Genomic DNA, 25,905 nt, shown 5'->3' on the forward strand with positions numbered 1-25,905 from the left:
AATTCCTTGTATTGTATGTCACAAAAGTACTAGTCCATTTGGATTCCAAAAAAAGATTTTAAAAAGATGGTTCTTTAAAACTGGTATTGTCTACAGATAGTTTGAGAAGCACTGCTCTAGAGGCTTCAAAGCTAAACAGCTCTCAGCTCCTCACTCAGGAAATCTCCCCGGCAGCCGAGGGGATGACAGAGATACCAACCTTAAAAACACAGCACAAATGATTAAGTACTACATTACTAGCAAACACAGAGTGCTGGAAGTACTCATAGAGATTAAAATCACTTCTCTCTGGGGGGTTAAGAAAGGCTTTTTGGAGGTGACAGATGAGTTGAAATGGGCAAGATTTTGTCACCTTCTCTCGTCTCCTCTATTTTTACTTTTGACTATAGCTCCTCTTGCCTCTTCAAATCTGAAAGATGCCATGCCTTTGGTTAATGTGAAGGAAGCCACCAGCAAGCCTCACATAATGTAAGTTTCTCCTTAACTAGGGACACATTCTTTCCTTTGGCAGGGGGAGGAGGGCCCAGCTAAATGAAATTTTCCTTCTTTTTAGCTGCCATAACAACACTGGGATCCTTTTCTGGTTTGTGTGATTACAGTCCACCCCTTTACATTTCTCTCGTCTTCAGTGGGGGCAATGAATGGGAAATGAGCTATTTGTGCTCACAGTGTCATTCTCGTCAGCTCCTTCCTGTACTCACTGGGGAATGCCCCTTCTCTGAGTGCAGTGGGAGAATGTGCACCCCCACCTCCCATGTCTTACTCTCTGGTGGTGTCTCAGTTCAAGGGAGCTAGCAGGCATGCTGCATCCTAGCCTGAAATAGGCTATTTCCTGGCCAAATGAATTGTGGGACTCTGTCAAAGGCCTCCTTTAATACAAATTATATTCTATCAGCACAATAAGCAGGCTAATATTCCTATGTTATAGATAGTCCTCAGAAAGTCTTTTTTTATAATACTCATTAATTGTCTGGGTTGTGTGACATGTTCTCCATTACTTACCTTCACAGTCATTCTGAGAGGGCCTGAAGATTGGTGGTAGTTGTTTTTTAAATATTTATTTATTTTTTTTTAGATAGCACATGAGTACGGGGGTGGGGAAGCGTGGGGGGTTTTGTAGGGGAAGAGAGAGAGGGAGAGTGAGTCTTAAGCAGACTCTGCAATGAGTGCAGAGCCCCATGTGGGGCCCAGTCTCATGACCCTGAGATCATGACCTGAGCCGAAACCAAGAGTTGGAGGCTCAACTGACTGTGCTGCCCAGGCACCCCAGGACTGGTATTTTTTTAAGTTCCTTGGGGGTCACATTACCCAGGCTTCCTTTGCTGGCTTCTTTCCAGTTGGGTTAGCCAATGGAAGACACAAGCAGGAGATCAGAAGATGGGTCAAAGAGTACCTCTTCCCTCCTCAACCTCATCCCTCCTGCCTTGGGGAAGTTCTGGTGGTGGCTGGGGTTCTCCATGGCCACAGCGGCACCTATTGGCAGAGCAGGTCCTTTTGATGTTCCAACTCTATATTGTATCAAATATATCAAAACATACCTGGTTCTCACATTAAGTACAATTTTAATTATAAAACTTTTTGAAAGAGTTTTCATGAATTTAAAAATTTTGTGTTTGGGCATATACTATGCATTTTGTTCATAGGGTTTACACTTTATTGCATTGACTTATAATTTACAAAATTTCAGTTGAGTTTCAGTTGACTCATTAGCATGATGTTACTTAGATAAATAGTCATTGATTATAAATACAAATGTTTGTTGTGGGAAGTCTGGGGCTTAGCCAGGGTTAAAAGACATTGGTGTGTCTATCTTGTGAGCTGGAGCAGGGCCCTGATAGTGGAGGACACAGGACAGGTCATTAACAAACTATTTATTTCATCTGTTGCCCAGAGGGAACCCCGCTGAAGACTCCAATTGGATGAGCAAGATGTTTAAGAAGAACAAACAAAAGACAAGTAGCACCAGAATAAGCTTCCCAAGACATCCACGATCCAAAAAAACAGGCGGCAAATTGCAGTGAGCATGATTAATGTTTCTCAAGTTCCATGGGGAGTAAAAGCTCTGGGAAGAGTCCACAGGAAGATTACAAGGGGTCAAGGAAGAGTCAGTAGGAGCAGGTGTTAGGAGCTGGACTTTGGAATCAGACCCACCCAGTATATATTCCCTTCTCTGCCATAATCTTACTCAGTGATCATGCTTAGGACATGTGATCTTTCTAAGCCTCTATTTCCTGATCTGTAAAACAGGGATAATATTGTGAAGGTTTAATGAGACCCACATATAAATTGTTTTGCAGAATGCCTGATGTGTAATTAACACTCAATAATTTCGTAGATATTAGTGTTATATGCAGAGGTTAACTAGGACTTCTCAGCTTCTGAATTCACATTCATATTTAAAAACCAACCTAGACAGATGTGTGACCTTGTGACCCTCAAGAGATCCAAACTGTTGCCAGGGTACAACTAAAAGTCCTTACCAATGTAAGCTGCTTGTAGTTTTTTGGTTATTTTACATTGTTATTGATTCCATAAGTTTTAACTTTTATTGAGCACCTAATGAGTACCAACCACTCTTCTGGGCTCTAGAGAAAGCAAATTGAACTAAATCCTCAACTTTTTTTTTAAAGATGTTATTTATTTATTTGAGACAGCGTGAGAGAGATCACAGAGGGAGGGGGAGAAGCAGACTCCTTGCTGAGCAGAGAGCCTGATGCAGGGCTCGATCCTAGGACCCTGAGATTATGACCTGAGCCGAAGGCAGATGCTTAACCTACTGAGCCACCCAGGCACCCCTCGATTCCTAACTTTTAAGAGTTTACCCCAAAATTGAACTTCAGACCAAAGACAAGAACCAAGTCTTAATTTTTTACTGAACTACTTTTTTAAAGGGACATGCATACATACATACATACTTACAGATGAAAAATGCCAGCTTCAAACACAAACCAAGCCAGGAGTAATCAACAACGATTTTACTGGATTATCAAAATATTCTCTGACTGGAACAGACCCACACAGCTATCTACTTCGCTTCCAGCCTCCATTGGTCAGAAAAATGCCCAAATCATTCTAAGTGACATCCTTCCGTGTTGTTCCTATCCCAGGTGGGCAGAGAGATGTATCAGACAGATCAGGGTCAGAGTCTCACCCCAGCAGCCACAGGCCCACTTTGAGGTCTGGGCAAGTAGGTACTTGGTGGGTTTGGGGAGCAGTATGGTGGGAAGGAGATTCTCAGAGCTGCCGTAGAAAGTGGGGCAGAGGCATGTGTCAACTTTTGGATTAAATGATGGGGAGGGAAGGTGCCCATCCTGTAATCCAATGGGCAGTTGGCAGTCCCCTTGGGGTCATGGAATTAGTGAATCCTGGGATTAGTTTCGCTTTGTTCCTTGGTCTTCAGCCCCAAGACTTCTTTGACTTTTGAGTGTCCGTATCTCTGTCTCTAGGAGCTCAAGGTCAAGTTTGGTCAGGAGAACACAGGCAGGTCTGCTGTGGGGGTGAGGAAACTTCCTTGGGCCTGGGAGTGCCATTTGGAAGCCAGGCCCAGGCTCGAGTCCCTTCATTCCCGGGCCAGGCCTCCATCTGTGCATCGGAGTGGTGGAACCGCAATTCAGCCAAAGCTACCTTGGTCGATAAACTTCTAGGAATCAAGGTACTTTATACAGAAGCAGGCTGTGATAAAAACAAACAAAACAACATTCACAGCTGTGGGAAACCCTGTTGTCAGTAGGTCACACATGCCATCTGCGGTGTTCCTTTATAGAACAGATTATGAAACTGCCTGGAAGCAGTTTACCAGTTAATGTTCTTAAGCAATTCCATGCAAATTCACTGCTCTGAGCTTCAAACACCAGGGTAGGGGGTAGAAAAGAGAAGCTCAGAAAGGTTAGGTATAGAGAAGGAGAGATCCAGAAAGAGAGAAAATCTGCTCATTTCCTAACAGAGTACAATCACAAGAGACACTGTCACATCCATGGGCTAGACCTGTGCAACTTCTGGCCTCCAGCGGATATTCCTCCCAATAAAGAGGAAAGAAGTGAGAATAAAAGCTACAGGGTAGGGGCACCTGGGTGGCTCAGTGGGTTAAAGCCTCCACCTTTGGCTCAGATCATGATCCCAGGGTCCTGGGATCAAGTCCCGCATCGGGCTCTCTGCTTGGTGGGGTGCCTGCTTCCTCCTTTCTCTCTGCCTGCCTCTCTGCCTACTTGTGATCTCTCTCTTTATCAAATAAATAAATAAAATCTTAAAAAAAAACAACTATAGGGTAGAAGTTCCATACATTAATATCTCTCTCTCCTTCTCTTTCTCCTTGTGTGTTTCTTAAAGATTTTATGTTCTTATTATTTATGCATCCATTCATTCATTTGCGAGAGAGAGAGAGAGAAAACCATTGAGGTGGAGGGGCAGAGGGAGAAGGAGAGAATCTCAAGTAGACCCCATGCTGAGCATGGGGCCTGATGCCAACCTCGATGCAGGGTTCTCTCTTACTACCCTGAGATCACAACTTGAGCCAAAAGCAAGAGTTGGATATTTAACCAACTGAACCACCCAGGAGCCCCTCCCTTTGTGTTTTTAAAATCAGATGTTCAAAATCATACTCTGATCCTGGTTGTATTAGTCAGTAATTTCTGTTTGATAATGCTACATAACAAACATCCCCCGCATCTCAGTGGATTCCAGAACACGTTTCTTTTACTCTGTCAGAGTTCTGTGGGTTGTCTGGTATAGCTCTGCTTAGGCTACACATTGGAGTTGAGTCTGCTCCCTGTCCCTTTCATTCCAGGACCAACAGATATGCCAAATACACTCTGCCCCTGGACTGTGGCTAGATAAGTGTGTCAGCCTGACTTTCCTCTGCTAGGCTTGGCTCTCAGATATGTGTGTCAGCCTGACTTTCCTCTGCTAGCCTTGGCTCTCCTCCCATAAGAGTTCTGTGGTCATCTGATTCAGGTTGTGTAACAGGCCTGTAAATGGCAAAACAGATTGAGAAATTCAGCGACTGCCTACAGGCTCTAAATGGAAAAGGGGGAGGTCCCTCTTGCTAATTACTACTCAAATCCTCTCAGCAGCTGCCAAGTCTGTCAGACTCCTCTGATTTCTACCATTTCTATAGCTAGAGAGCTCCTCCTTTGAGTTACTGTGGAATTTCCCCCTATTCAAATGGAAATGTAATGATAATAGCTAAAACTTACTGAGTAGTTATTATGATCCAGGCATAGAGGCACAGAGATGGTGAGCAACATGCCTAAAGTCACAGAGTAGGGAGCTGGCAGAGCCAGGATCTGAATCCAAGTTGTCTGTCACCAACATCTTGGTGTCAAACACTAAGGAATACAGCCTCCCAGGGTAAAAGGAGCCCTGGAGTGAATCAGATGTCACAGGCTCTAGTCTACTTTGTCTGGGCAGGGAGAGGCCTGGAGGTGCACTTACAGGTGCACGGGCAGACATGGCAGGGATAGGGCAGGCTGGCTTAGGGACCATGCTAACAAAGCTGGACTTTTTGGTGCTAGGGAGTTATTACAGGGTTTAAACAGAATGACACAGTCAGAGTTGAAAACTATCCAAGAATGGACAGGTCCCCAGGCCAGCATTTCTCTGAGGTACAGTCTGCAGGAGTCTTCTTGCAATTTCCTTGAGAGGGCCAATGACTGCCCAGGGTCACACAGCAGGTAGAAGAGGCCTTGAAACATGAGGTTTCCCACTGTCCCCTTTTTTGTATCATTACTCCTCACATGTGCTTTCTTGGCATCTTACATCCAGGTCTGCTCCCTGCCCACTCGACTTCTCTCTTCTCTCCACTTCTGAGACAGTTTGGGTCACCTACAGGCCTCACCCCAGCTGGATCCAGGAATACAGCGACCCTGAGGTGTGGAACTGACCAGGATGACCCTGGAAGCCAGACACTACCTGCTCTGTGCCCAGATGTTGCAGTGACCTCTGAGCTCCACCCACCCAGTTTCCTTTCTGACCCCACCCACCTCTTCCTGGTCATAGCGAAGGCCAACATGAGCCCATATATTGTTTTGTGCACTAAGAAAACAGTACCCTTTCCTGGAGAACTTGATTGCCAGCTCCTGGAAGATTGTGATAACATACTGATTTTGTTAAAACAGTTGACTGCCACCTGCTAGACATCTGTATGAATGGTTTACAAAGACACCAAACTGTACAAATAACCTGTGGCATAAATATTTCTGTGAGATGCCTCCCCTCTGTATTGGCAGGGTCTCCTTGTGCAGTCTGCAGTTTACACAACCACACTTAGCACTCAAGAGGTCACTCTACTTCCTTCCTCTTCCTGAAAAACCAAATATTAATCAGACTTTTGTAAATTGAATAACATTTCAAACACTCTTTTTTCAACTCCTGCTCTGCAGATGGAATTCTCCATTTGCAAAAACAAATAAGCAAGCAAACAAACAAAAAAACCCCTTGTATAATAAATTGGGATTTGCTAACTGATTTTTTGATATAAATTGAGATTTCCAACTTCCACGCATCCAATTGGCTAGAATGGGGCCTGGCTCTTTGCTTGGGGCTGCCTGACATATAGGAAACTGTGGATGTTCTCAGTGGAAATATGGGGAGGAAAGTCCTCGATGAGGGACTTAGAAATGATGACTCTCTGTCTTTTTTCTAGGAAGCTGTGAACCAAGAGAGAACTTGAGCTGGAGTGGGAGAGAATGTGATGACCCCAAGGTAGAGCCTTCTCTCCAAGGCTCTCAGATGCATCCCCCTTACCCTAGGCCTTTTGGGGACCAGGTGTTGCCCACTACCAAGCCTGTTGGTGTGGAGGTCATGCTTCCCTTGGGCAAGCACTCTTTGCCTAGACATCCTCTCAGCTTCTCAGTGGACTTCCAGCCCTTCCACTACTCTGCTCTGGACAGACAGATGGACACCAGCATGGATGGGCTCTGAAGAGCCCACAGTACTTCCTCCTCCTGGCTGACTGAATTCTAGGCCTTCCTTCCTCTTCTTTGAGAGGGACTGCATCCATCCTGGCATCCCAGGATCTAGTCTCCAGGTCGAACACGTGGGGGGCGGGGAGTGCACTGTCCTCTCTCGTGTGGTGTCAAGAGACCAAGTTCTTTTGTTTTGTTTTGAATTCTCCTAGTGGACCAAAGGCTTGATCTGCAACCACTGGACTCTTGGCTGCTCAGCGGAATCCCTCACAGAGCTCATCAGGCATGAGGTCCTTCAGAGCTCCCCAAGGCTCGCGGTTGCTTCCATGTTGAGCAGGCTGCCCTGTGCTCCTGTGAGTCCCACTGTGGTTGTAGAGGAAACAGGAGGCCAGATATCCCTTCCTTCCCCGTCTCCCAGTAGGAGGGCGGCATGAGGGCCGAATCGTTTTGCTGTTCATGCCTCAATGAAAACATTCTGTGAGAAAGACACACTCTGCCTCAATTTTTCCAGTCCACCCAGGAAAAAAAAAGAAAAAAAAAACACACACACAAAAACGAGCCCCACTGCTTGCTGGAGTGTGGATAACCTCCAGTCCCGGTCAGGCCCAGCAAGGAAGCCTGGGCTGCCCACAGACTTCAGATGTATTTGCTTAGCAAATCCTGGAATGCAAGACCCAGAACACTGGGGTGTAAGAGAGCCCTGAGCTGGGTTGGGGCCTCTGAGAGATGCATGCAAATATTAGACAGGCAGTGTGGGAGGCTGTGCCAAGGGGGCCTGGTGGAACTTACATTTAAGGGGACCATGTCAGGGAGCAGGAGTCCGCACAGGTACCCTTCTGAAGGTTCTTCCAGGAAGAACCTAACTGATGTGGAAAACAAAGACAAGAGAAAAAAATTAAATTTCCTTATTGCCGACAGCCCACTGATGAGTCCTTGAAATGGGCAGAATGACCTCCCTCTGGGAGCTTAGCTGCCTCAATATTGACACTTCCCTAAGGGCAAAGGACAATCTTACCCTAACCCTCCAGGATCCTGTCAGTCTGCTTTACCATCTAAAAATTCCTGTGGAAACTTCCTTTATCTCTACCCCCAAGATACAAGTTGGCAATCATCTTCCAAAATATGGCCCACTGATCTACATGCAAAGGGACTCATGACAGAGTTTCTCCTAAACAGTAATAAATGACCTTTTCCTAACCACAGCCAGCCCCCTCTAGTCCCCTCAGTATCCTGGAAACTTTGCTTCCAAAATACTCCAGAGGCCTGTGCTGTCCCTAAAACCCTCCAAACTCGAAAGTATATCCTCAGTCACCCTTCACAATCCCAGGGCAGCCTTTTCTGCTCACAGGTCCTGTCCCCGTGCTTCAATAAAACCACCGTTTTTGCATTGAAGACGCCTCAAGAATTCTTTCTCGGCCGCCAGCTCCAAACCCCAACATTTCCTACATCGCTAACTAACTGTACCTTTGAGAGGCTGAAAAGAATCAAATCTCGGGTGTTCCTACACCCTCTGCCTTCTCTGACACTCTGATTCTGTGGCCCAGACTAGTCAGGGGGATCGTGCTGGGGGCCACATGGGTGGGGAGAGACCGGTCCCACCCAGAGGGGTCCTCCTGGCCGTGGTCTCCTGGCTTTCCTCCCAGGAGTGGTCTTGTGGTTTGTCCGTGGCTGCAGGCCCTAAGGCCTTGAGCCCTGTGAACGGGATGGAGGAGGCATCTGGAATGCTTATTCCCTGGTGCTCAAGGGGGAATGGAACATAATAGTCATTGTCATTCTAACTTAAAGCCTGTGTTTAGAGCCCAGATGTTGTTATGTTACAGTTATAGGTATTGATAAATCCTCCTGTATATTTTTCTTCCTTTTGCTTATTTCCCTTTTCCCCATGACAAGGTACTTAAGAGAACTCTTCTTGCATTAGTTCCAGGGTTGCTAGATAAAATACAGGACACTGCGTTAAATGTGAATTTCAGATAAACAATGACTCATTATTTAGTATAAGGATGGCCCCAGTATTGCTATTATTTGTTGTGTCTCTGAAATTCACATTTAACTAGGCTACCCATATTTTTATTTGCTAAATTTGGCAACTCTAATTGGCTCCTCTCTCCTTATAATGCCTTTTTTTAAAAAGCCAATACTAGTGGATTGTTTTTGTTTTTGTTTTAATATGCCAGTCACTGTACTCTGAACTTGGAGGTCTCACTGGTGCGGAGGCCAAGGGCAGAACATTCTCTGGTCTTCCAAACAAGCATATCCGGACGACCTCTACCTCATAGGCCTCTGTGTAACTCAGCTCACATCCCAAACTAACCAGGTCTTGGCAGACCCCATTATCTCTGACTTACTCACTTAGCCTCCTGACTTCTCAGGGTCAGAAATCAGGTTAATTAGGCCGTGATGGCACTTACCCACCTTTTCAAAGACTTTCAAAGCAGCAGGGACTCCCACGTACCTCAGTGCTCTTGAGAACCTCTGTGATGTGAGTCGAGGGACCCCTGTCCACCTTTGCACAATGCTGTCCCCACCACCAAAATCCTGTAATGAGCGAGGTCCATGAACTCCCCGAGGGTGGGGATGGTGCCTTTTACACATATGTATTGCACAGAGCTAGATCAGACCAGGCACAGAGTAAATGTTCAGTAAATATTAGTTGAGTGAATGAACTAATGGATTAGATAGTTCGGGAAGGCACTAAATGGGTTCTGGGAGCTGGAACCTGGCCTGGTTCTGGCTATAGGTGGCCACGTGACCTTGAACGGGGCAGTAGCTCTTTCTGGTCCGTGAAGTGAGGTGCTGCCCTCTTCTGCCCTCCTCAGAGCATTACAGCGAGCCTTCAAGGTTTGGGAGCGGAGCGGTGGTTGGGAAAGAAGCGGATCTCTGTACCTACCACCTTCCCCAGGAAGCCTCTGGAAGAACTCACGTGTTACCTGAGAGTCAGGAGGAGGTCTTTAAAACCTTTTAGCAGAGACCACATTCTCTGGATCAAAATCTAGACACAGTATTCTGTCCATTTTTACCCCAGTTCTGAGTGACAGTTTGGACACCAAAATTAGGGACTTCATAAAACAGACGATGTAGAATCAAGACTGACCCAGATGTTCCTGGACATACAATTAACTGTCATCTTAACAGTCACAGAGTAGTAGAACATCAGGTCCAGAGGCAAGTATCATGTCCCCGAGGGCCTCATTCTGTGGGAAGTCAGGCGAAAACCCAGGTGTCCGATGCTCAGGGCACTCCATTACTGGTTCAACAAGTGGCACCCCAAGGAGTGGACCTTGGGGAGCAACCAGAAAGGGCCTCCAGGTGGGGAAAGGGAGGCTGACCCTCACAGTCTCACAGGCCCCAGACTGGCCTAGATGTGGGCGGTGGCCTCCATCTTGACAGCATTGTGAATAATTGAGATGAGACTTTGGCAAAAGTCAATTTCTTTATTTGCTTAAATAACAATATAAAAATGAGACTCAGATGCCAGCATCGGGAACTCATACCAAATACTCATACAACTTAAAGAACATCATCCCAAATAAGAAACTATGTACAGAAGGTTCCTGACCCTCATTTCAAAACTGATTCTGATCTTTTGCATTTCGGGGCAGTGTTCCTGAACACTAAAATAAATCCATAAATAGATCACCTCTCCCCCATGTCTTAGAATCAGCAATAAAACCAAATGACTTGCTGAATATGCTTTGTTGAACTTCCTAAAACTTTGCATCAGGTTTGAGGCCATCCCATATAAGTGTCCAAAGCCCCTCTCTCTGCCCTTGGTTTCACCCCCCTCTCCAGTCCTACCCCACAGTGATCACCACATTCAACACAGCAATACAGTGTCCAATCAGGGTAATAAGAGAGAGTCTAGATTTTAATACTCTCTCCCCTATGGCCATGTGTTCCAGGCAATGTCCAATGGCTATGTTTATAACCCTGTTGGGCAGGCATGTAGATAATGGACATCTGGCAAATTGCCCATCTGAGCCAAACTTTTCAAACTGTTCAGCTCTGTAGAAGGCAGAGCTTCTAATAGCCCACACGTTGCCTTTGTACAAAAATAAAAAGAAGCTCCTTTCTCAAGATACTTTACTGTCATCAGGTAGAAAACTGCTATCATAAATCCACAAGTCTGCAATGTCTAGGAAGTGAATAGCACGGCTTGGGGTAGGGTGTTCTCGGGCAGTGCACACCCATGCAACCATTCATGGCAATCCAGCTTAAAGCCTTTCCCCATGTCCTGAAAACTAACCAGATTTTAGCTATAGTCAGAATGACAACATACATGGACAAGGCACTGTGTAATTTTCAGAAATCTTCACATTGTTTTCTCACTGACTCTGGGCAAAACCCCACGAGATGGGAGAGGTACAAGGCATCAGCATCCCTTCTCTGGACATGGGATTATAGGACACAGGATTGGAAGGATTCTGAGAGACTAGAGATCCCCAGTCCATAGGTCTTCTCTCTGAGGCCTGCAGACCTCCTGAGAGGTGTCAGTAAATCCATACAGGCATTAAGCACTGTTGGTCAACGGAATAAATTACTTGTTGCACATGAATGCACATCTGGTTAAATGAATGTGGCTATTCTGGTGAGAAGTTAGACAAAAATGTATTTAAAAAAACTATGACTTGGGATGCCTGGGTGGCTCAGTTGGTTAAGCATCTGCCTTTGACTCAGCTCATAATCCTAGGGTCCTGGGATCAAACCCTACATTAGGCATCCTGATCAGTTGGAAGCCTGCTTCTCCATTTGCCTACAGCTCCCCTTCCTTGTGCCCTCTTTCTCTGACAAATAAATAAATAAAAACTTAAAAAAAAAACAACTAATAAGACTCATTGGAAATTGACATCTAGAAAATGCTGGCCAGCTTTCCACAGGATAGTAGACATAGTTTTAGACCCTACCAATGAGGAAAATATAGTAAAAAATAAGTGTAGGAAAGTTGGTACTCTTATATGAAGGCTTTGACTCCTGGTCCAATGTTCAGGACTAGGGCCTATCAAGGTAGCTCCCCATTTCCTCCCTACCTCCCAATCTAGAGAGAGAACTACGGGTTGCACAATTCCAGTGGAGGACCCAGGCCTCCCAAGGAATGCCTGGCAGAGTCGCCTGGATCTCAGGAGCTCTGACACTCGTTCGTCTCGTCATTCATTCCTTCAGTGAGGACTTAAGGACTGCCTCCAGCTCACTGGCGCGTAGTTAGCCACTGAGTGAAAGCACTGACCCTCCCCCCGCCACCCCCCGCACCACCGTTTAGAGACACTTGAGCACAGTGGAGTCAGAGGGATCCCATGGGCTGCATACGTAGTCGTGGCCAGAATCCAAGGTCTGGAGAGGAAGACAAACAAGTCTGGGTCTTGCAGCAAGTTTGGAGCAGGTCAGCAGGTGGTGCTCTGGTATCCTAACTCCCAGCACGTGCTCTCCTTTCCCCAGCATGGCTTCCTCGTCCAGCTAAGTGGGAGAGGGCTTCGTATGTCTCAGTCTCAGGAAGCCCAAGATGGCACCTGGGCGCAGACGGCCATCCCTTCTTGTCGTCATTCATATCTGTGAAGGTCCTGAGGAGGCCCCAAGCTGCCAATTATTTGAATAGGTCAAGGGAACTTGAGTTTAAAGCACAGCTTTTAATCTGGACTTTGGGTTTCATGACTTGCGATGTTCTGAAAGGAGAAAAAGAACATAGGTTTTAGCTATAGCCCCAATTACTTGTGGGTACCACTCTGATAGCAATAGATTTCTAATTATTAGCATAGCCAACACAGCACACTAGTTGTCCCCTCTGGGTCTGGACTCACTCAGTACCTCCTATCGGCAGTGCTCTCCTGGTCCTTTCTCCCTATCCACAACCTCTCCATCCTTCAACATCAAAATCCATGCCTGCCACCCCCTGGAAGGCTTCCAGAACCAATGGCTTCATTGGCCTCAGTTACCACTAATTTGGCATTTTATAGGCACTTAATTTCATCATCAGGAAACATTCTGTTTTTTCCTATAGCAGAACCTTCCTCAGGCCCTCACAGCACCTTGCACAGCAGGGCCCAGTGGAGGTTCTCCGTACCTATTGGTCGAATGAATGAGTGAGTGAATGAATGAGTGAGTGAATGAATGATCAGTAAAACCAGAAGATGGAGCTGGGGCTACTGCGGATGTCAGAGCTGTTGTTTCTATAATATCTTTCACAAAGAACTCAGATCACTCTATAAGCAATAACCTAACCCATCCTAGAGGGCAGATTATCCATAATATCCCCATATCTGGGCAAAGATAATGAGGCTGAGGAAAGAGAAGTTGAAGGTCATAAGGAGTTTCCACCAGGAAAATAAGCGAACATAGAGCAGACCATTTGAATGACAGGATACTAGTATTATGAAATCAGATCAGCGTCCTTGAGAGATGCATCACGTGACTTTGAAAGGTAATTCCAGGAGAAGCAGAGTGTTTGCGTGATGGTGACATCATTGTAATAAAAGTCTAGGGATCATTTGGATATAGAAGTTCTTTTTTTTTTTTTTAAAGATTTTTATTTACTTATTTGCAAGAGAGAGAGCAATTGAGAGTACAAGCAGGGGGAGCGGCAGGCAGAGGAAGAAGCAGGTTCCTCAATGAGCAGGGAGCCCGATGCAGGACTCGATCCCAGGACCCTGGGACTATGACCTGAGCTGAAGGCAGCCACTTAACTGACTGAGCCACCCAGGCGTCCCTGGATATAGAAGTTCTGTTTGTCCAATGCCAATAAACAGAATGCTTCCTCCCTTTATTTTTTTGTTTTAAGATTTTAAAAATTTATTTATTTGAGAGAGAGAGAGAAGGGGAGAGAGAGAGAACATGAGCAGGGGGCGGCGGCACAAGGATGGGCAGATTCCTCACTGAGCAGGGAGCCTAATGCAGGGCTCCATCCCAGGACCCTTAGATCATGATGTGAGCAGAAGGCAGATGCTTAACTGACTAAGCCACCCAGGTGCCCCAAGACCGCTTCCTTCTTTCAATATCACACCTTCATTCGTTAGCCTCTGCACTAAAGATCTGGGTCAAATTGTCTGTAGGCAGGTTATCTTAAGATGGGGAACACTGCTTATCAGAATCCACAGACAACATGAAAACTCAGACTTTAAAAAAAAAATCAGTGAGAAGTATTATTTCCAAAGGGACCATCTCAGAGCCTTAGGAGCACAGGGGCTTATTAGGAAATGCATGAAATTGATCAGAAGAGTGAGATCCAAGCTATTCTTAATCAATCAACCAAGACAAGGTCAGTGAAGGTCCGCCGCTCCTTGGAAGCCTTCCAGAACCAACAGCCCATGGACCTTTCCCATCTACCTCACCCATCGCTTGATACAGAATCTTCCTTTGCTTTGAGGTTTAAATTTTGTGACGGTCTTGACTTTGGGAAGCCAAACAGCGCAACCCATGAAACAACGAGACGGCAAGTGAGAGTAACACCGGTCCAGGGCTCCATACCAAAATCAAAAAGGATGAAAATGCACAGATGATTAGGGATCAGAGCCAAATAAAGAAGGTACTGAGGATCCATTAAGGCCAGTGAGGGTTTTGGGAAAAAAATGGTCCCTGTGGGTGTTGAAGCATCTCACCGGGCCTCTGTAAGGAGGTGGCATTTGAGTGAGCCCCACCCCGAAGGTCAAGAACTCAGCGTGGGGAAGGGAGAGTCCAGCAAGGGATCTTGGTCCTGTTGGGATCTGGAGCCTGTTGCCACTGGTTCTCACCTGCTGGGCCACCCGGCATGGGAAGTGAGCGTAGCTGTGTTGGCTGCGACCATAGCACAGGCCCATGAGCCTCAGGACCGCATGGCTTTCGTTGCCGGCAAATCTGTTAGACGAGCCGAAGGCAAAGTGGTAAGTTCTCTCGGTGAGGTGACCTTCTGGCTCTGCAGGGTGGGCCTTCTGTCTCTGCAGGGTGGCTGCCAGCTTCCTGAGGGAGGAGTCTGAGAGCTTGTGTAAAAACCTCTTAAAGCTGGGGTGTCGTCGGATCTGGAAGCAGAGACGAGGGAGGCCATCAGGGATGGTGGCAGAGAGCTCCCTCCCGCCAGCTGCCCTCTGCCCAGCTCCATGCACCCAGGCTGGGCTCCTCCCCATCCCACGGGAGCCTCTCAGACTCTGCTCTGCGAGGTTCAACTCCAAGCAGCAGAACAATGTGGGGAAAAAAGAAAAAAAAGAAAGAAAAGAAACAGGTCTCTGTATAACGGATGCTAAATAGCAAAATAGCATTTACTAGCTGTGGGATTTCCCTGAGCCTCAGTTTAGTCAGGGCATGGCAGTAATGATGTCTGGTGCCTGCACGGTATTGTTGGGGGAGGGGATTCAGTGAGGTTGTTCATGTAGAATGTTCCATGCGGAGAAGATGTTGGGTGAATTTCAGTTCCCATTCTTAGTTGTCCCCTCTTAATATCTAAGTGTCCTGGGTTGCGTTCCAAGGGCTCAGGGGCCGGTAGTTTATGTTGTAAGTGATGCAGGGAAACACTGATGGGGTGATGGAGATCTGGGAAAGGCTGGGAAGACAGTCCACACACTCCAGCTACTGAGACTGGTCCTCACTGGCCACTCCAGGAGTGGGGGTAGAACATACTCCTCAGAGTTATCCCCATAAGGGGGGTGGTGATCATTCTGGCCTGCCATGTGGGTGGCAAAATTGTTCCAGAAGCCAGTCCTCAGGCAAAAGGACAGGGTGCTGGCAGTGGGGGGCTGGGCCAGTGTGCACCGTGGTGGTAAAGTGAGACACTCCCAGAGCCCGCCCTGCTCATGACCCATCCATGACTCGTGCGCATATCTGATACAGCGTATGTGGTCTGGGTCTGTCTCTCCAAGCAGACTGTGAGGCTTTCAAAGAGGGAACTTTCTATTACAGGCTCTCCAGCAGGAGGGAAAAAGCTAAAAGCTTGAGAGAATTGCAGACCACATTGATGCTGAAATGTGGGCTGAGGCAGAGTGAAAAGGAAGCTCACAGAGGACACGATCAGTGGGACTGGCGGGCCGGACTTAGGGAAGGAGGCTTCCGGGGAGGTCGGACACAAGTGAAACCTCGAGGGGGATTTGGATTTGGGGAAGTCCTGGCCGGCAGGGTGAGCCCCATGGATGTTATATTATTTTCAGCTAACATTTATCTCATCTGCTATGTGACTGGCATTTTCTATATATATACTAAGCCTTGTCAAGTTGATATATAACCCCCATTTTGCAAAAGAGAAAACAGAGGCTCAGAGAGGTTAAGGGACATGCCCAAGGTCACTTGGATGCAGAGATATGGGGATTGAACTCAGGTCTCAGCTGTGGGATGATGAGGCCCCCCAGGGCCAGCCTTGGAGGTACTGAACAGCCCTTACCTGCTCCCCCAACTGTTCATCCACTTCTTGGAGAAGGTCCACCAGCCTCTGAATGATCAGCTCCTCTAAGGAAAATAAAGAAAGATTGCAGAGCTGTTAATGAGCTCTGCAACAACTCGCCCTCCCATTACAGATGATATTGTTGTCTCTAAAGCACTTCTGAAGGGCAAGGAAAAATCTTCCCCGAAATTAGGGCTGGGGCATGAAAGCTTTACTTGAGTTTGCTTTATAGAAACTGAAAGGATGTTGGCCAGTCAAGGCTCACCTCACTTCCATTTGACAGATGGGGAAACTGAGACCTCCCAATGTCCCCTGTCCAGGCTACTGAGTAGTGTGGTCAAGCATGGGAGTTGGGACCAGGAGCAGCTAATCAGAAAGCAGGGAGGGGGAAAGGCCACGGCCACAGATGCAACAAGAATGCGTCCATGAGGGGCGTGTGGGTGGCTCAGTAGTTAAGCTTCTGCCTTCGGCTCAGGTCATGATCCCAGGGTCCTGGGATTGAGCCCTGCTTCTCCCTCTCCCACTCCCCCTGTTGTGTTCCCTCTCTTGCTATGTCTCTCTTTGTCAAATAAGTAAATAAAATATCTAAAAAAAAAAAAAAATGTATCCACCAGGCTGGGCTGCAAGACCTAATTGCACATATTCTGGATATTTGGTCCTTTTGGTATAAACTAGTGGCGGCTTGAAATCAGCCATGGTGGGAACACTTATACCATAGAAATCTGCAAATCCTGCGTATCTGGGTTCCCCACCAGGCCTACCTCCAGTCCCTTTGCCAGAACATCACTGGTTATGAGACCCAGAGCCAGCTGGGAATTTTATATGAAAGATTCAAGCAAACCAGGGGGGTGGCATGGGGTGAAGTGATACCCCGCGGAACAGACAGGTGTTCTGTAGCTGATGAGAACCTTCCACCTGCAACTTTGCCCCAGGAGCCCCAGCAGAAAGGCCAGCCCTGCCTCTTCCCGGTGCTGCTGGAGTCTCCTGGGGTGTTTGTCAGCACCTTCCCAGAGCCCACTCGGATTCCCCTATGAGACCCACATAAGCAGAAGCCCTGGGGCAGCTGCCGCAGGAGAGGGCAAGGTGATACTAACTAGATTCGAACACTTCGTCCGGCTGCGGTTCCTCCTCCGGCTTGTGGCCTCTGATCGGGGAGAACACTTCTGAGGATCCAACAGGGGTCCCTTCTGCAGGCGAGGACTCCTGGACCTCGACATCATCCAGATCTGAGGGCAGAAAGGAGATGGTGTGAGTGTGTTTGGCAAAAATCTCAAATCCACAAGCACATCACAGGGGTCCAGTTCCCGACAAGGAGCTGTCCAAAGGCACTGGCACCAGAGGGGTCCTGGTTTCCCAGGCTCCTCAGCGAGCCCTCAGCTGTGCAGGGCCCAGCTCAAAGTGCCTTCTTCACCCCCTCCAGAAATCTCCTTCTTCCTTTCTGCCGGCAGCCCTGTCTGCCTCCACATAGTCTGGGAGAAAATGGCAGGCCTGCCAACGGATCCCACCCGATCAGCCCGCTTCCCCTTCACTCCATGAGGCCTGACTGAGTCACTTTGCCTATGTGAGCCTCATTTTCTCCACCTGCCAAATGGGAATAACAAGACTGACTTCACGGGTTGCAAGGTGGTTAAATGAGATGACACACGTGAGAGGGGCATGTAGGAGGCCCTCCTTTGAGGTCAAGGGAAGCGCGGTGTACCTTGGCCTGTGGAGTTGTGAAAAGGCAGAGGCCCAGGCCACATCCTACTTCACCCAACCTGAGTCTCTGAACTTTTCTATTTTTGTGTGTTTATGTGTTTATGTATGGGGAAGGGAGGGCTTGCGTTGTGGCTGGGGGGCCCAGTGGGCGCCTGGCACCCACCCCCCTCCACAGCCCTCCCAACCCTCTCAGAGCAGAGAGCCAAGGTCAGGCCTGGGGCTGAGGCCCACGCAGGGGGAGGCCTAGGGCCCGAGGGAGCCTCTGTGACCATGGCAATGCTGGGCCTGCTCACCGAGGCTGCTGGAGGTGGAGGGCTGATGGCCCCCCACACACTGGGGCAGAAAGTTGGGCCTCCTGTGTGGTCGGGACTCTGGGTTGGCGACGCCTGCAGTCCCCGCTCTCTTCGGTTCCTTGGAGCCGTGTTTCTTATGAGAAAAAGCTTTCTTAAAACTGGACTTTTTCTCAGGGGATTTCCTTCTGCAGGGTGGGGACAGGCTTTCCACGGCCACCTCTGGTTCCTGGACTTGAAGCTGTTGTGGGGGAGATGAGAGAATACGAGTCAGGACCCCCAGATTGTGAGGAGATTGCGAGTGAGCTGGGGAAAGAGACCAGCACCCCTGAAACAAATGGAGACCCCGCTGTGGACCAGAGGGCAAGGCCTGTCCAGAACAAGGGTGGCCTGCAGCCACCGGGCTGGCTGGTAGAGGCTTCGGGAAGGAGGGAACAGAGCCCGGTTCTGGAAAGATGGAACACTGGGGGAGGGGCAGGGAAGTTCTTAGGCCAAGCAGGAGTGGGGGTGTCCACAGTCAGGGTCAGGATCTGTGTGGGGGAATGTCTGCCTCACCTTCTCTCCCCACTGCTCCTCTGCATCCTGGAGTAGGGCCGTGATCTTCTGGATGAATTCTTCTAAAAGGGAACAAAACGCTTGCTTATATTTGAGTGTGGAGAATAGCTTTTCTATGGTCAGCCCTCACTTCCTAAGACCCCAGTGGCTCCCTGGGTGAATCTGACAGGTTGCTAACTAGCATGCCCTTGTTGGTTGTCCCAGGCCTGGCCATGGGGACGAGGCAGAATTCCTCAGAAGTGGCCTGAGCTGGTTCCCTAGGAATCTATTCACTTCTTCGTTGGCCAGGCAGCACTTGCAATGCACCCGTTAAGAGTGAGGAAGATAACGTAGGCCCCTGCCTCCAGGAGAAGGTGTCTCAAGGCCATCTGGAAAGGCTTGGTCCCCACAGGTCCCCTGGCCCAGCACCTTCCTCCTCTTCCCTTCTCAATTCCCCTTCAAAGCACAGTTTCTGTGGGAAGCAGACAAGGCAGGACCGGGGATGTGGAGGAAGTGGATACTTCAAAGGTTCTCCAGACACACAGAACTGAAAGTTCTGCCAATGGTAAGGGAGTAAGAGCGACAGCACCACCGGTGTGTTGAACCTCGCCCCTAGGGCCCCTCCCCTCCCTCCTCTCCTCTGGACTTCTCCTGAGGCCCCCCGCTCTCAAGCTGGGCTCCAGAACCACCACTATAATAACAATAAAGGGCAGCTAACATTTAATAGCTCTGAATAGCTTATTCACTGCCCCAAGGCTCTGGACCCTGCCTGCTGTGCTCTGTGGAAGTCAAGGCCAGGTCACTGCCTCTTTCTGGGCCAGTTTCTTTTCTGGGTGGGAAGGGGTCAGGCCACACAATTTCCAAGGGGTCTTTGAGAAAAGGAGGGGGTACTAACTGAATTCCAAGGCTCTGTTGGTCTGCAAGGCCTCTTCGGGTCCCTGGCTTCCTGCCTGGGTGGCAAGCTCGAAGGGTCTTGGAGCCCCGCTGTCTGCGGACAGGGCCTCTTGGATGTGGGGTTCCTCTGAATCTGAGAAGCGAGAAGAAATGGTGGGTGTGTTTCATCTGTGTGAGGGGGTTAACTAACACAGAGAAGTTAGCAGAGGTTCTAAAGTCCACTCCATGGCTAGAGTGTAAAAAGGCCGTTCTGGGGCGAGATGAGCAGGGGGTCAGGGTCAAGGCTCTGAGGTACTGGTCCAGACCTTGCTCCCTTATCCCCTTGCACTTCTTAAACTGGCTTTCCCGGGCTTTGCCCTCCTGTCCTTCCTCCTCCAGTAACCTCATTCCTCCTCCAGCATCTCGGTGGTGTGGAGAGTAAAGGCCTGATTCCTTGGCATGAATTAACAAAGCAGGGCCAGAATTCCACCACTGGGGTTCTCTATTTGGTCCAAAACATTGTCCCTCCTTTTTAAAATGTAAATTTCCCTGCCCAGGACAAATGGCAAGTCTAGGCCATTCCTCCCTGCAACCCAGGTGGCAAGGTCTAGTCCTGGTCCCATCACTGGTGGGCCATGTGAACTTGAATGCGTTGTTTGACCTCCCCAAGCCTCAGTTCCCTCATCTGTAAAATGGGGATAACAATATGGCTATGAAAACTGATTGAGTATAGATACACAGTACGGAAGGGTCTTATTTTACAGATGAGGAGACTGAGGCAGGCACAGAGATGGGGAATGATGTAGAAAGTCCTGTCTCAGAGTCCAGGTGTCCTGCGTCCCAGGCTGCAGTTCCTTCCTACAAGTGCGACCCCCCTGCCGGGGTCAAGAGGCTGGAGCTGTGAAGCGATGGGGATGGCTGAGGAATTCCTCAACACAGTCTTCTCTGGGGCTTAGCTGGATTGCCTGCCTAGACAGTGAGGTTTCATGTGTGGAGGTCACCTGATATCATCCCTACCTCCTCCCCACACTGCTTGGGCCAGAGCAAAAGTCAGAACTGGGACGGCAGCCCTTACAATGTCCAATATGAACCCGGGAGAAGGTTCCAGAGCTGGAGGCAGCTGCTTTGTTGCTAGTAACTCAGAGCCTACTTACCAGGGCTGCTGGAGGTGGAGGGCTGGTGGCCCCCCACACACAGGGGCAGAAAGTTGGGCCTCCTGAGCGGCCGGGACTCCGGGCTGGAAACATCTGCAGACCCCGCTCTCTTAGGCTCCTCAGAGCCATGTTTCTTGTGAGAAAAGGCTCTCTTGAGACTCGACTTCTTCTCTTGGGATTTCTTCCTGACGGCTGGTGCTGGGTTCTGTGGAACCACCTCTGGCCGAGGAGCTTGAAGCCGCTGTGGGAGAGATGAGAGAAATTGAGTCAGGACTGACCTTGAGGAGAGGGAAAAACTCCCCAAGAACCAACTGAAGAACAACCAAGTGCTTCAAGATGGCCCCAGGTGAGGGAGGTGACAGAACCCAGAGCAGGGGAGCACTGAGGCCTAGAAGGGCAGATGGGGCTTAAGCATAGAAGGGCAAGTGGGGGGGTGGACAGTGAGGATGAGGAAGTGGCAGACCATTTGCTCCTCACCTCCTTCTCCCACTGGTCTCCCACTCCTTGGAGAAATTCCACTATCATCCTGATGATAGTCTCCTCTGGAAGAAAATGAAATGCGCCCAGTTAGAATTAGCGAAATGCACCACATTTCTCTGTGTGCAGAGAACGCTTTCTAACGGCAGTCTTGGACTTCTGAGATCAACTTAGTTCTTCTGTATTGAGGGCACTCTTAAAACAGTTCCTCGGGCCACGGACGTGAGAAAAAGCACCATGTCCCAGGAGCTAGTGTTTCCGAGAGAGAATTGGGAGATCCACAGGGAAAGGGGAGCTGGCCAAAGCACGAGTTCTTATGCAGGCCATCTCAGGTCAGTCCTTCAAGAGTTGAACCTGTATCCCACTGCTACCTTTGACCTTTACAGATTTGTGAATATCTGCTTTGGGTTTGGCAAGCTGTGTGACCTTGAGTAAATCTCTTAACCTCTCTGGACCTTCATCTCTTTCCCTGTGAAGTGTGAATCATCATCTCGGTTCTGCTTCCCTCAGATGGCTATCAGGCCATCAAAGAACGGTGCTTGGAAATACTGTGGGAGCCTCATACGATCTTCCCACCTGCCAAATTCCAGTGGGGGAAATGGTGGTGACCCAGCCTAACTAAGGCGGAGGACAGAGGGACCCCAGCAGGCATGACACAGACGGCCTGCCCCATGGATGCCTCCACTAAGTCTTTACAGAGAAACCACAAACAACAGAAATGGTTTTTTTTGATACCCCTGTCACCGATCCAGAGACAATATGCCCGGGAGTAGTCTCTGCTAGCTGCCAGCTGACTGCTTTATGCGAAAGAAGGTGCAAACAAGACTCCCCAGTCCCGGGCTGTCTACAGATTTTGTCACCCTCCCATTTCCCTTCCTCGCTTCTGTCTCATTTATAAATCTTGTTGGGCTTTTGTTCCTTGACTCAGTCTACCAGCTGATTTCCTCTAGTGTAAAAAAAACAATTAGCATGTAAAACACACAGCCTGTAGACCAGCCAACTAAATGTCTTTTAGTTATTCCTTGACAGATGCATAGATGTTTTATTTTCTTTTAAAATATGCCCATTCCTTATAGGGGCTTAGATTAATAGAGCATCGCTATCGATTTTAGTAGGGGCAACAACAGTGTTGTGGTTGTGCGTGAGACTATACTCATTTCTTGGAGATGGGTGCTTAAGTATTTAAGGATGAAGGACCATTTTACTGAAAATGGCTCAGCAACAAAATTGCACACACACACACACACGAAGCAAATATTGGCCTCCGTCAACAACTGGGAGTATATGAGTGTGCACAGAACTCTTCCACTTTTCCATATATGTAAATGTATATATAAATTCTATATACCAAAAAAAAAAAAAATCTATATTCCCTCTTCCATCTTCCTTCTATAAATTTAAAAAGACTAAAAAAAAAAAAAAAAAAAAAAAAAGGCCTATGCTCATTAACACATAAGGCAGGAACATTTGCCAGTGGCTGTTCTAATTCCTGAGACTCCCTTCTGTGAAACTCTAAAATAAGTAAATGTGACCGGAAGCACCAGAAGGACGGAAGCACCAGAAGGAGCAAGATCAGCACAGGCATTTTTGAAAGGGACCATCCAAGGTCTAAGCAGTCATCCAGAACAATCCATTTCAGTTGGTACGGGCCACCCCAGCTGCAGGGAAAGAGGACACTAAGTAGATTCTGACTCACTGTCAAGGTTTTTGAGCTCCTCTTCCCGCCAGTGACCTGTGGCTTGAGAAGAGCTCTCCGACACTCCAGGACCTCTGTCCTCAGTGGACAAGGACTGGTGGAGATCAGAACCTTCCCCACCTGGAAGAAAGCGGAAAGTCAGTGTATGTGTGGGGGTGTGAAGGCGTGTCCATGACATTCTTCTGACTTTGTTCATAAACACATTGAAATGGCACAGAGCTCACAGCAGAACAGGAACTGTAGCTCTAGGCTTAACCAAAAAACCAGAAACCTGCCAAGGTTTCCATTTGAAAACAGGCTGCTTCAATCAGGCATTCTTATTCTCATTAAAAACGTGGTCAGTTTGGGGGGCGCCTGGGTGGCTCAGTTGGTTGAATGTTCGGCTCAGGTCATGATCTCAGGGTTCAGGGATCACAAGCCCCTGTCGGGCTCCATGCTCAGCGGGAAGTCTGCTTGAGATTCTCTCTCTCCCTCTTCCTCTGCCCCTTCCCCAGCTCGTGTGTACCCTCTCTAAATAAATAAATAAATAAAATCTTAAACCCCAAAACAACCACCACCACCCATGGTGAATTTTGAGTGCTACAGGGCAAAGCTCTGTTTCCCTCCAGGTGCCTGCAGGCCCTTCCACTCCAGGACCTAAGTAAGAGTCAGGAAAGAAAGGCACCTTGGGGACCAGCTTCCTTATTTTCCAAATGAAGAACCAAAGGTCAGGGAGAGGACTTGCTCAAGGTCACAGAGCAAGTTTATTCCTGATACAGCCGATCCTAGAACCTGCACACTCTTTCCCTCTCCCTGGCCCCACCCACAGTCCTCTCACCTCTGGATTCAAGTCGTGGGCTGGGCTTCCCTTCTCACCTCCCGTCCGGCCTTCCCATCCCCTGCCTTGCCCCACCAGCCCCCCTACCCCAACCCCACCCTGAGCCAGCTCCGGGCCACGGTTATCCCAGGAGGTAGCAACTGTTTGTTATCCCCATTTTATGGATGGAAAAAAAAATGAGGCTCAGAGAGGAAAGTCGCCAGCCCCGGGGCGCACTGGTGGCAGCCAGGTTTGACGGCAGGTTCTCAGCCACGGTGCTGTTCTGCCTCAAAGGAATTTCCCAGTGGAGCTGTCCCTGATGGTTGCCCTGCCTTCCAAGCCCCTCTGTTGAGAGGTTTGGGGCCCCCGGCTTAGAGTACCCTAGCCCTTGGGGGTGAGGCGGGGGGGGGGGGTGTGACCAGGCATGGTCTGCTCACCCTTAGGTACTGGGCCCAAGTCAGCCTCCTCAGAGTGCTGGGCAGCAGCCACCTTGGGCAACCCTGTCTCTTGGCCTTCGGCCTCTTGATCTTGGGCCCCCTTGGTTTCCTCAGCAACATGTTTCTTGTGACTGTGTTTCTTTCGGCTGGCCTTCTTGTCGTGGGTTTTCTTCCTAGAAGCTGTGTCCCCCGGTGTCTCAGGGGTTTCTGCAGGCTTGGAGAGGCTGTCCTTCCCCTTTGCCTTGTGGCTGCCCTTTTCTTTAGGCTCCTCCGGGCCTGTCCTCATAATGAAGTTTTTAAGGGTCTTCAGCCACCCCTGCTGGCCGCGCTTCTGGGCCTTGTCATTCTTGGTGTCCTGAGGAGGCCTCTGGTCACTGGGGAGAAACTCCTTGTTCTCCTCTGGGCTGAGGGCTGTGGCCATGGTGTCCTGAGCCTCCACAGACTGAGCTGGGTTCCGGGGACATCTGGTGCCATCGCTGGCCGTCCGGTGGAGCAGCCGCCTGGAGGGGGTGGTGAGCATGGGCAGGGACAGGCACTGGCAGTCCCATGACTCTGAGTCTCTCTTGGGGCCGTGTGACCTGTCCAGAGACCTGGCTCTCCTCCCTGACAGAGGCTTCTTGGGTCCCCGCAGATTCTCCATGGGCACTACGAACAAAGCAAACAGTTCCCTTACAAGAGCCCTACCACAGATGCGACCGCGGCCAGCCAGGCTGACCTGTGCTCTGAGCCACTGTGCCCATTCATGTGAGCGACAACCAACCCTCAGAGCTGTCGTCTCCATTCAATGCCTCAGCAGTCCCGGGACGTTGGGCTAGCCTCGTCCCCATTTTCCAGAGGGTAAAGTGTCTCACAACTGGCAACTACCCCAGGGCATGGCCAGACGGGACAAGGCCTTGCTGACACCCGGATTTTCGTCCGTTGAGACTGACTGACTTCTCACCCCCGCAGAACTGGAGGGTGATTAACTCATGTTGTTCCCAAACTTCTGAGTATGTGGTGTTTTGTTATAGCAGCAATAGGAAACTAATACAGCTGGAGCCAGGGGCCCAGTCCTGCCCCTGGGGACTTCAGGCAGCTCGAGCATGCTTCCCCACCTGAAATATGCCGGTGACCTGAGGGTCTGTCGCACTGGCTGCCAGACTGTTTACAAGACAGCTCAGTAAATGGCAACCGTGCTCCTCCCATCACCCAGGCCAAAAATGTGAAGTCATCCAGACCCCAACCCATCTCCCCACCTCCTCCACTGACCCTCCTGGGTCAGTCTAGGCCCCAGCTCTGCTCACTGGGGCTACACAATACCTCCCAGTGGGTCCCTTCCCCGCCTGCCCCCCTTCTGCTCTTGTCCTCCTCCCAGTTTCTCCCCTCAGCAGCCATGGGGATACACCCTAAGTCAGAACATGTCACTGTGTTGCCTCCAACAGCTCCTCTTTCACTCAGAGTCAAAGTCAAAGTCGTTACCCTAACCACCAAGGCCCTGTACAACCTGGTCCCATTGCCCTTCTCGACACCTCTCAGCACTCACTCCATCTCACAGCCCTGCTCCCTGCCTCAGGGCCTTCACACAGGCTGTTCCCTCTTTCTAGAACATTCTTATGGTCTATTCCCTCACTTCCTTCAGGGCTTTGCTCAAATGTCACCTTCCCAGAGAGGCCCTCCCTGTGCATCCCCCAATAAGCACATCTTCTCCCCCATTACTACGTCATGTTATGCAATATCACAT

General features: G+C 49.1%; 2 protein-coding genes and 1 long non-coding RNA gene across 3 annotated transcripts in view; 1 reads left to right on the top strand and 2 right to left on the bottom strand.

Moving 5' to 3' along the window:
* The window catches only part of PNPLA1 (patatin like phospholipase domain containing 1), a 42,871-nt gene extending 36,993 nt beyond the window's left edge, over nucleotides 1-5,878 (top strand). The window contains exons 7-9 of the mRNA XM_059399017.1: nucleotides 390-468; nucleotides 1,892-2,017; nucleotides 5,761-5,878. Coding sequence (XP_059255000.1) covers nucleotides 390-468; nucleotides 1,892-2,017; nucleotides 5,761-5,878 — 323 coding nt within the window. The remainder of the gene's footprint in view (nucleotides 1-389; nucleotides 469-1,891; nucleotides 2,018-5,760) is intronic.
* On the bottom strand, nucleotides 2,879-9,528 carry LOC132017212 (uncharacterized). Its single transcript, XR_009404200.1, has 3 exons — nucleotides 9,355-9,528; nucleotides 7,692-7,765; nucleotides 2,879-3,672 (listed from the first exon to the last, which is right to left on the bottom strand). It is a non-coding gene; the product is annotated as an uncharacterized LOC132017212 (long non-coding RNA).
* Nucleotides 9,529-12,172: 2,644 nt separating this feature from the next.
* On the bottom strand, nucleotides 12,173-24,825 carry BNIP5 (BCL2 interacting protein 5). The gene is made up of 11 exons (XM_059401536.1): nucleotides 24,186-24,825; nucleotides 22,953-23,072; nucleotides 21,257-21,321; nucleotides 20,780-21,020; nucleotides 19,648-19,779; nucleotides 18,774-18,835; nucleotides 18,222-18,459; nucleotides 17,325-17,456; nucleotides 16,231-16,295; nucleotides 14,618-14,881; nucleotides 12,173-12,556 (listed from the first exon to the last, which is right to left on the bottom strand). Exons 1-11 carry the CDS (start codon nucleotides 24,823-24,825, stop codon nucleotides 12,521-12,523), a joined length of 1,995 nt encoding a protein of 664 aa, XP_059257519.1. The 3' UTR covers nucleotides 12,173-12,520.
* Between the last annotated feature and the right edge of the window lie 1,080 nt (nucleotides 24,826-25,905).

The sequence above is a fragment of the Mustela nigripes genome, chromosome 5, assembly GCF_022355385.1.
Source record: "Mustela nigripes isolate SB6536 chromosome 5, MUSNIG.SB6536, whole genome shotgun sequence".
NCBI classification, from domain to species: Eukaryota; Metazoa; Chordata; class Mammalia; order Carnivora; family Mustelidae; genus Mustela; species Mustela nigripes.

Excerpts from the sequence above, each read along its gene's own strand:
- BNIP5 (XM_059401536.1), bottom strand. The coding sequence starts at position 24,825 with ATGGAGAATCTGCGGGGACCCAAGAAGCCTCTGTCAGGGAGGAGAGCC. Across the intron at positions 21,021-21,256 it reads GAGACCAGTGGGAGAAGGAG|CGGCTTCAAGCTCCTCGGCC; the intron begins GTGAGGAGCAAA and ends TCTCTCCCACAG. Across the intron at positions 18,836-19,647 it reads CAACAGAGCCTTGGAATTCA|AAGAATTCATCCAGAAGATC; the intron begins GTTAGTACCCCC and ends GTTCCCTTTTAG.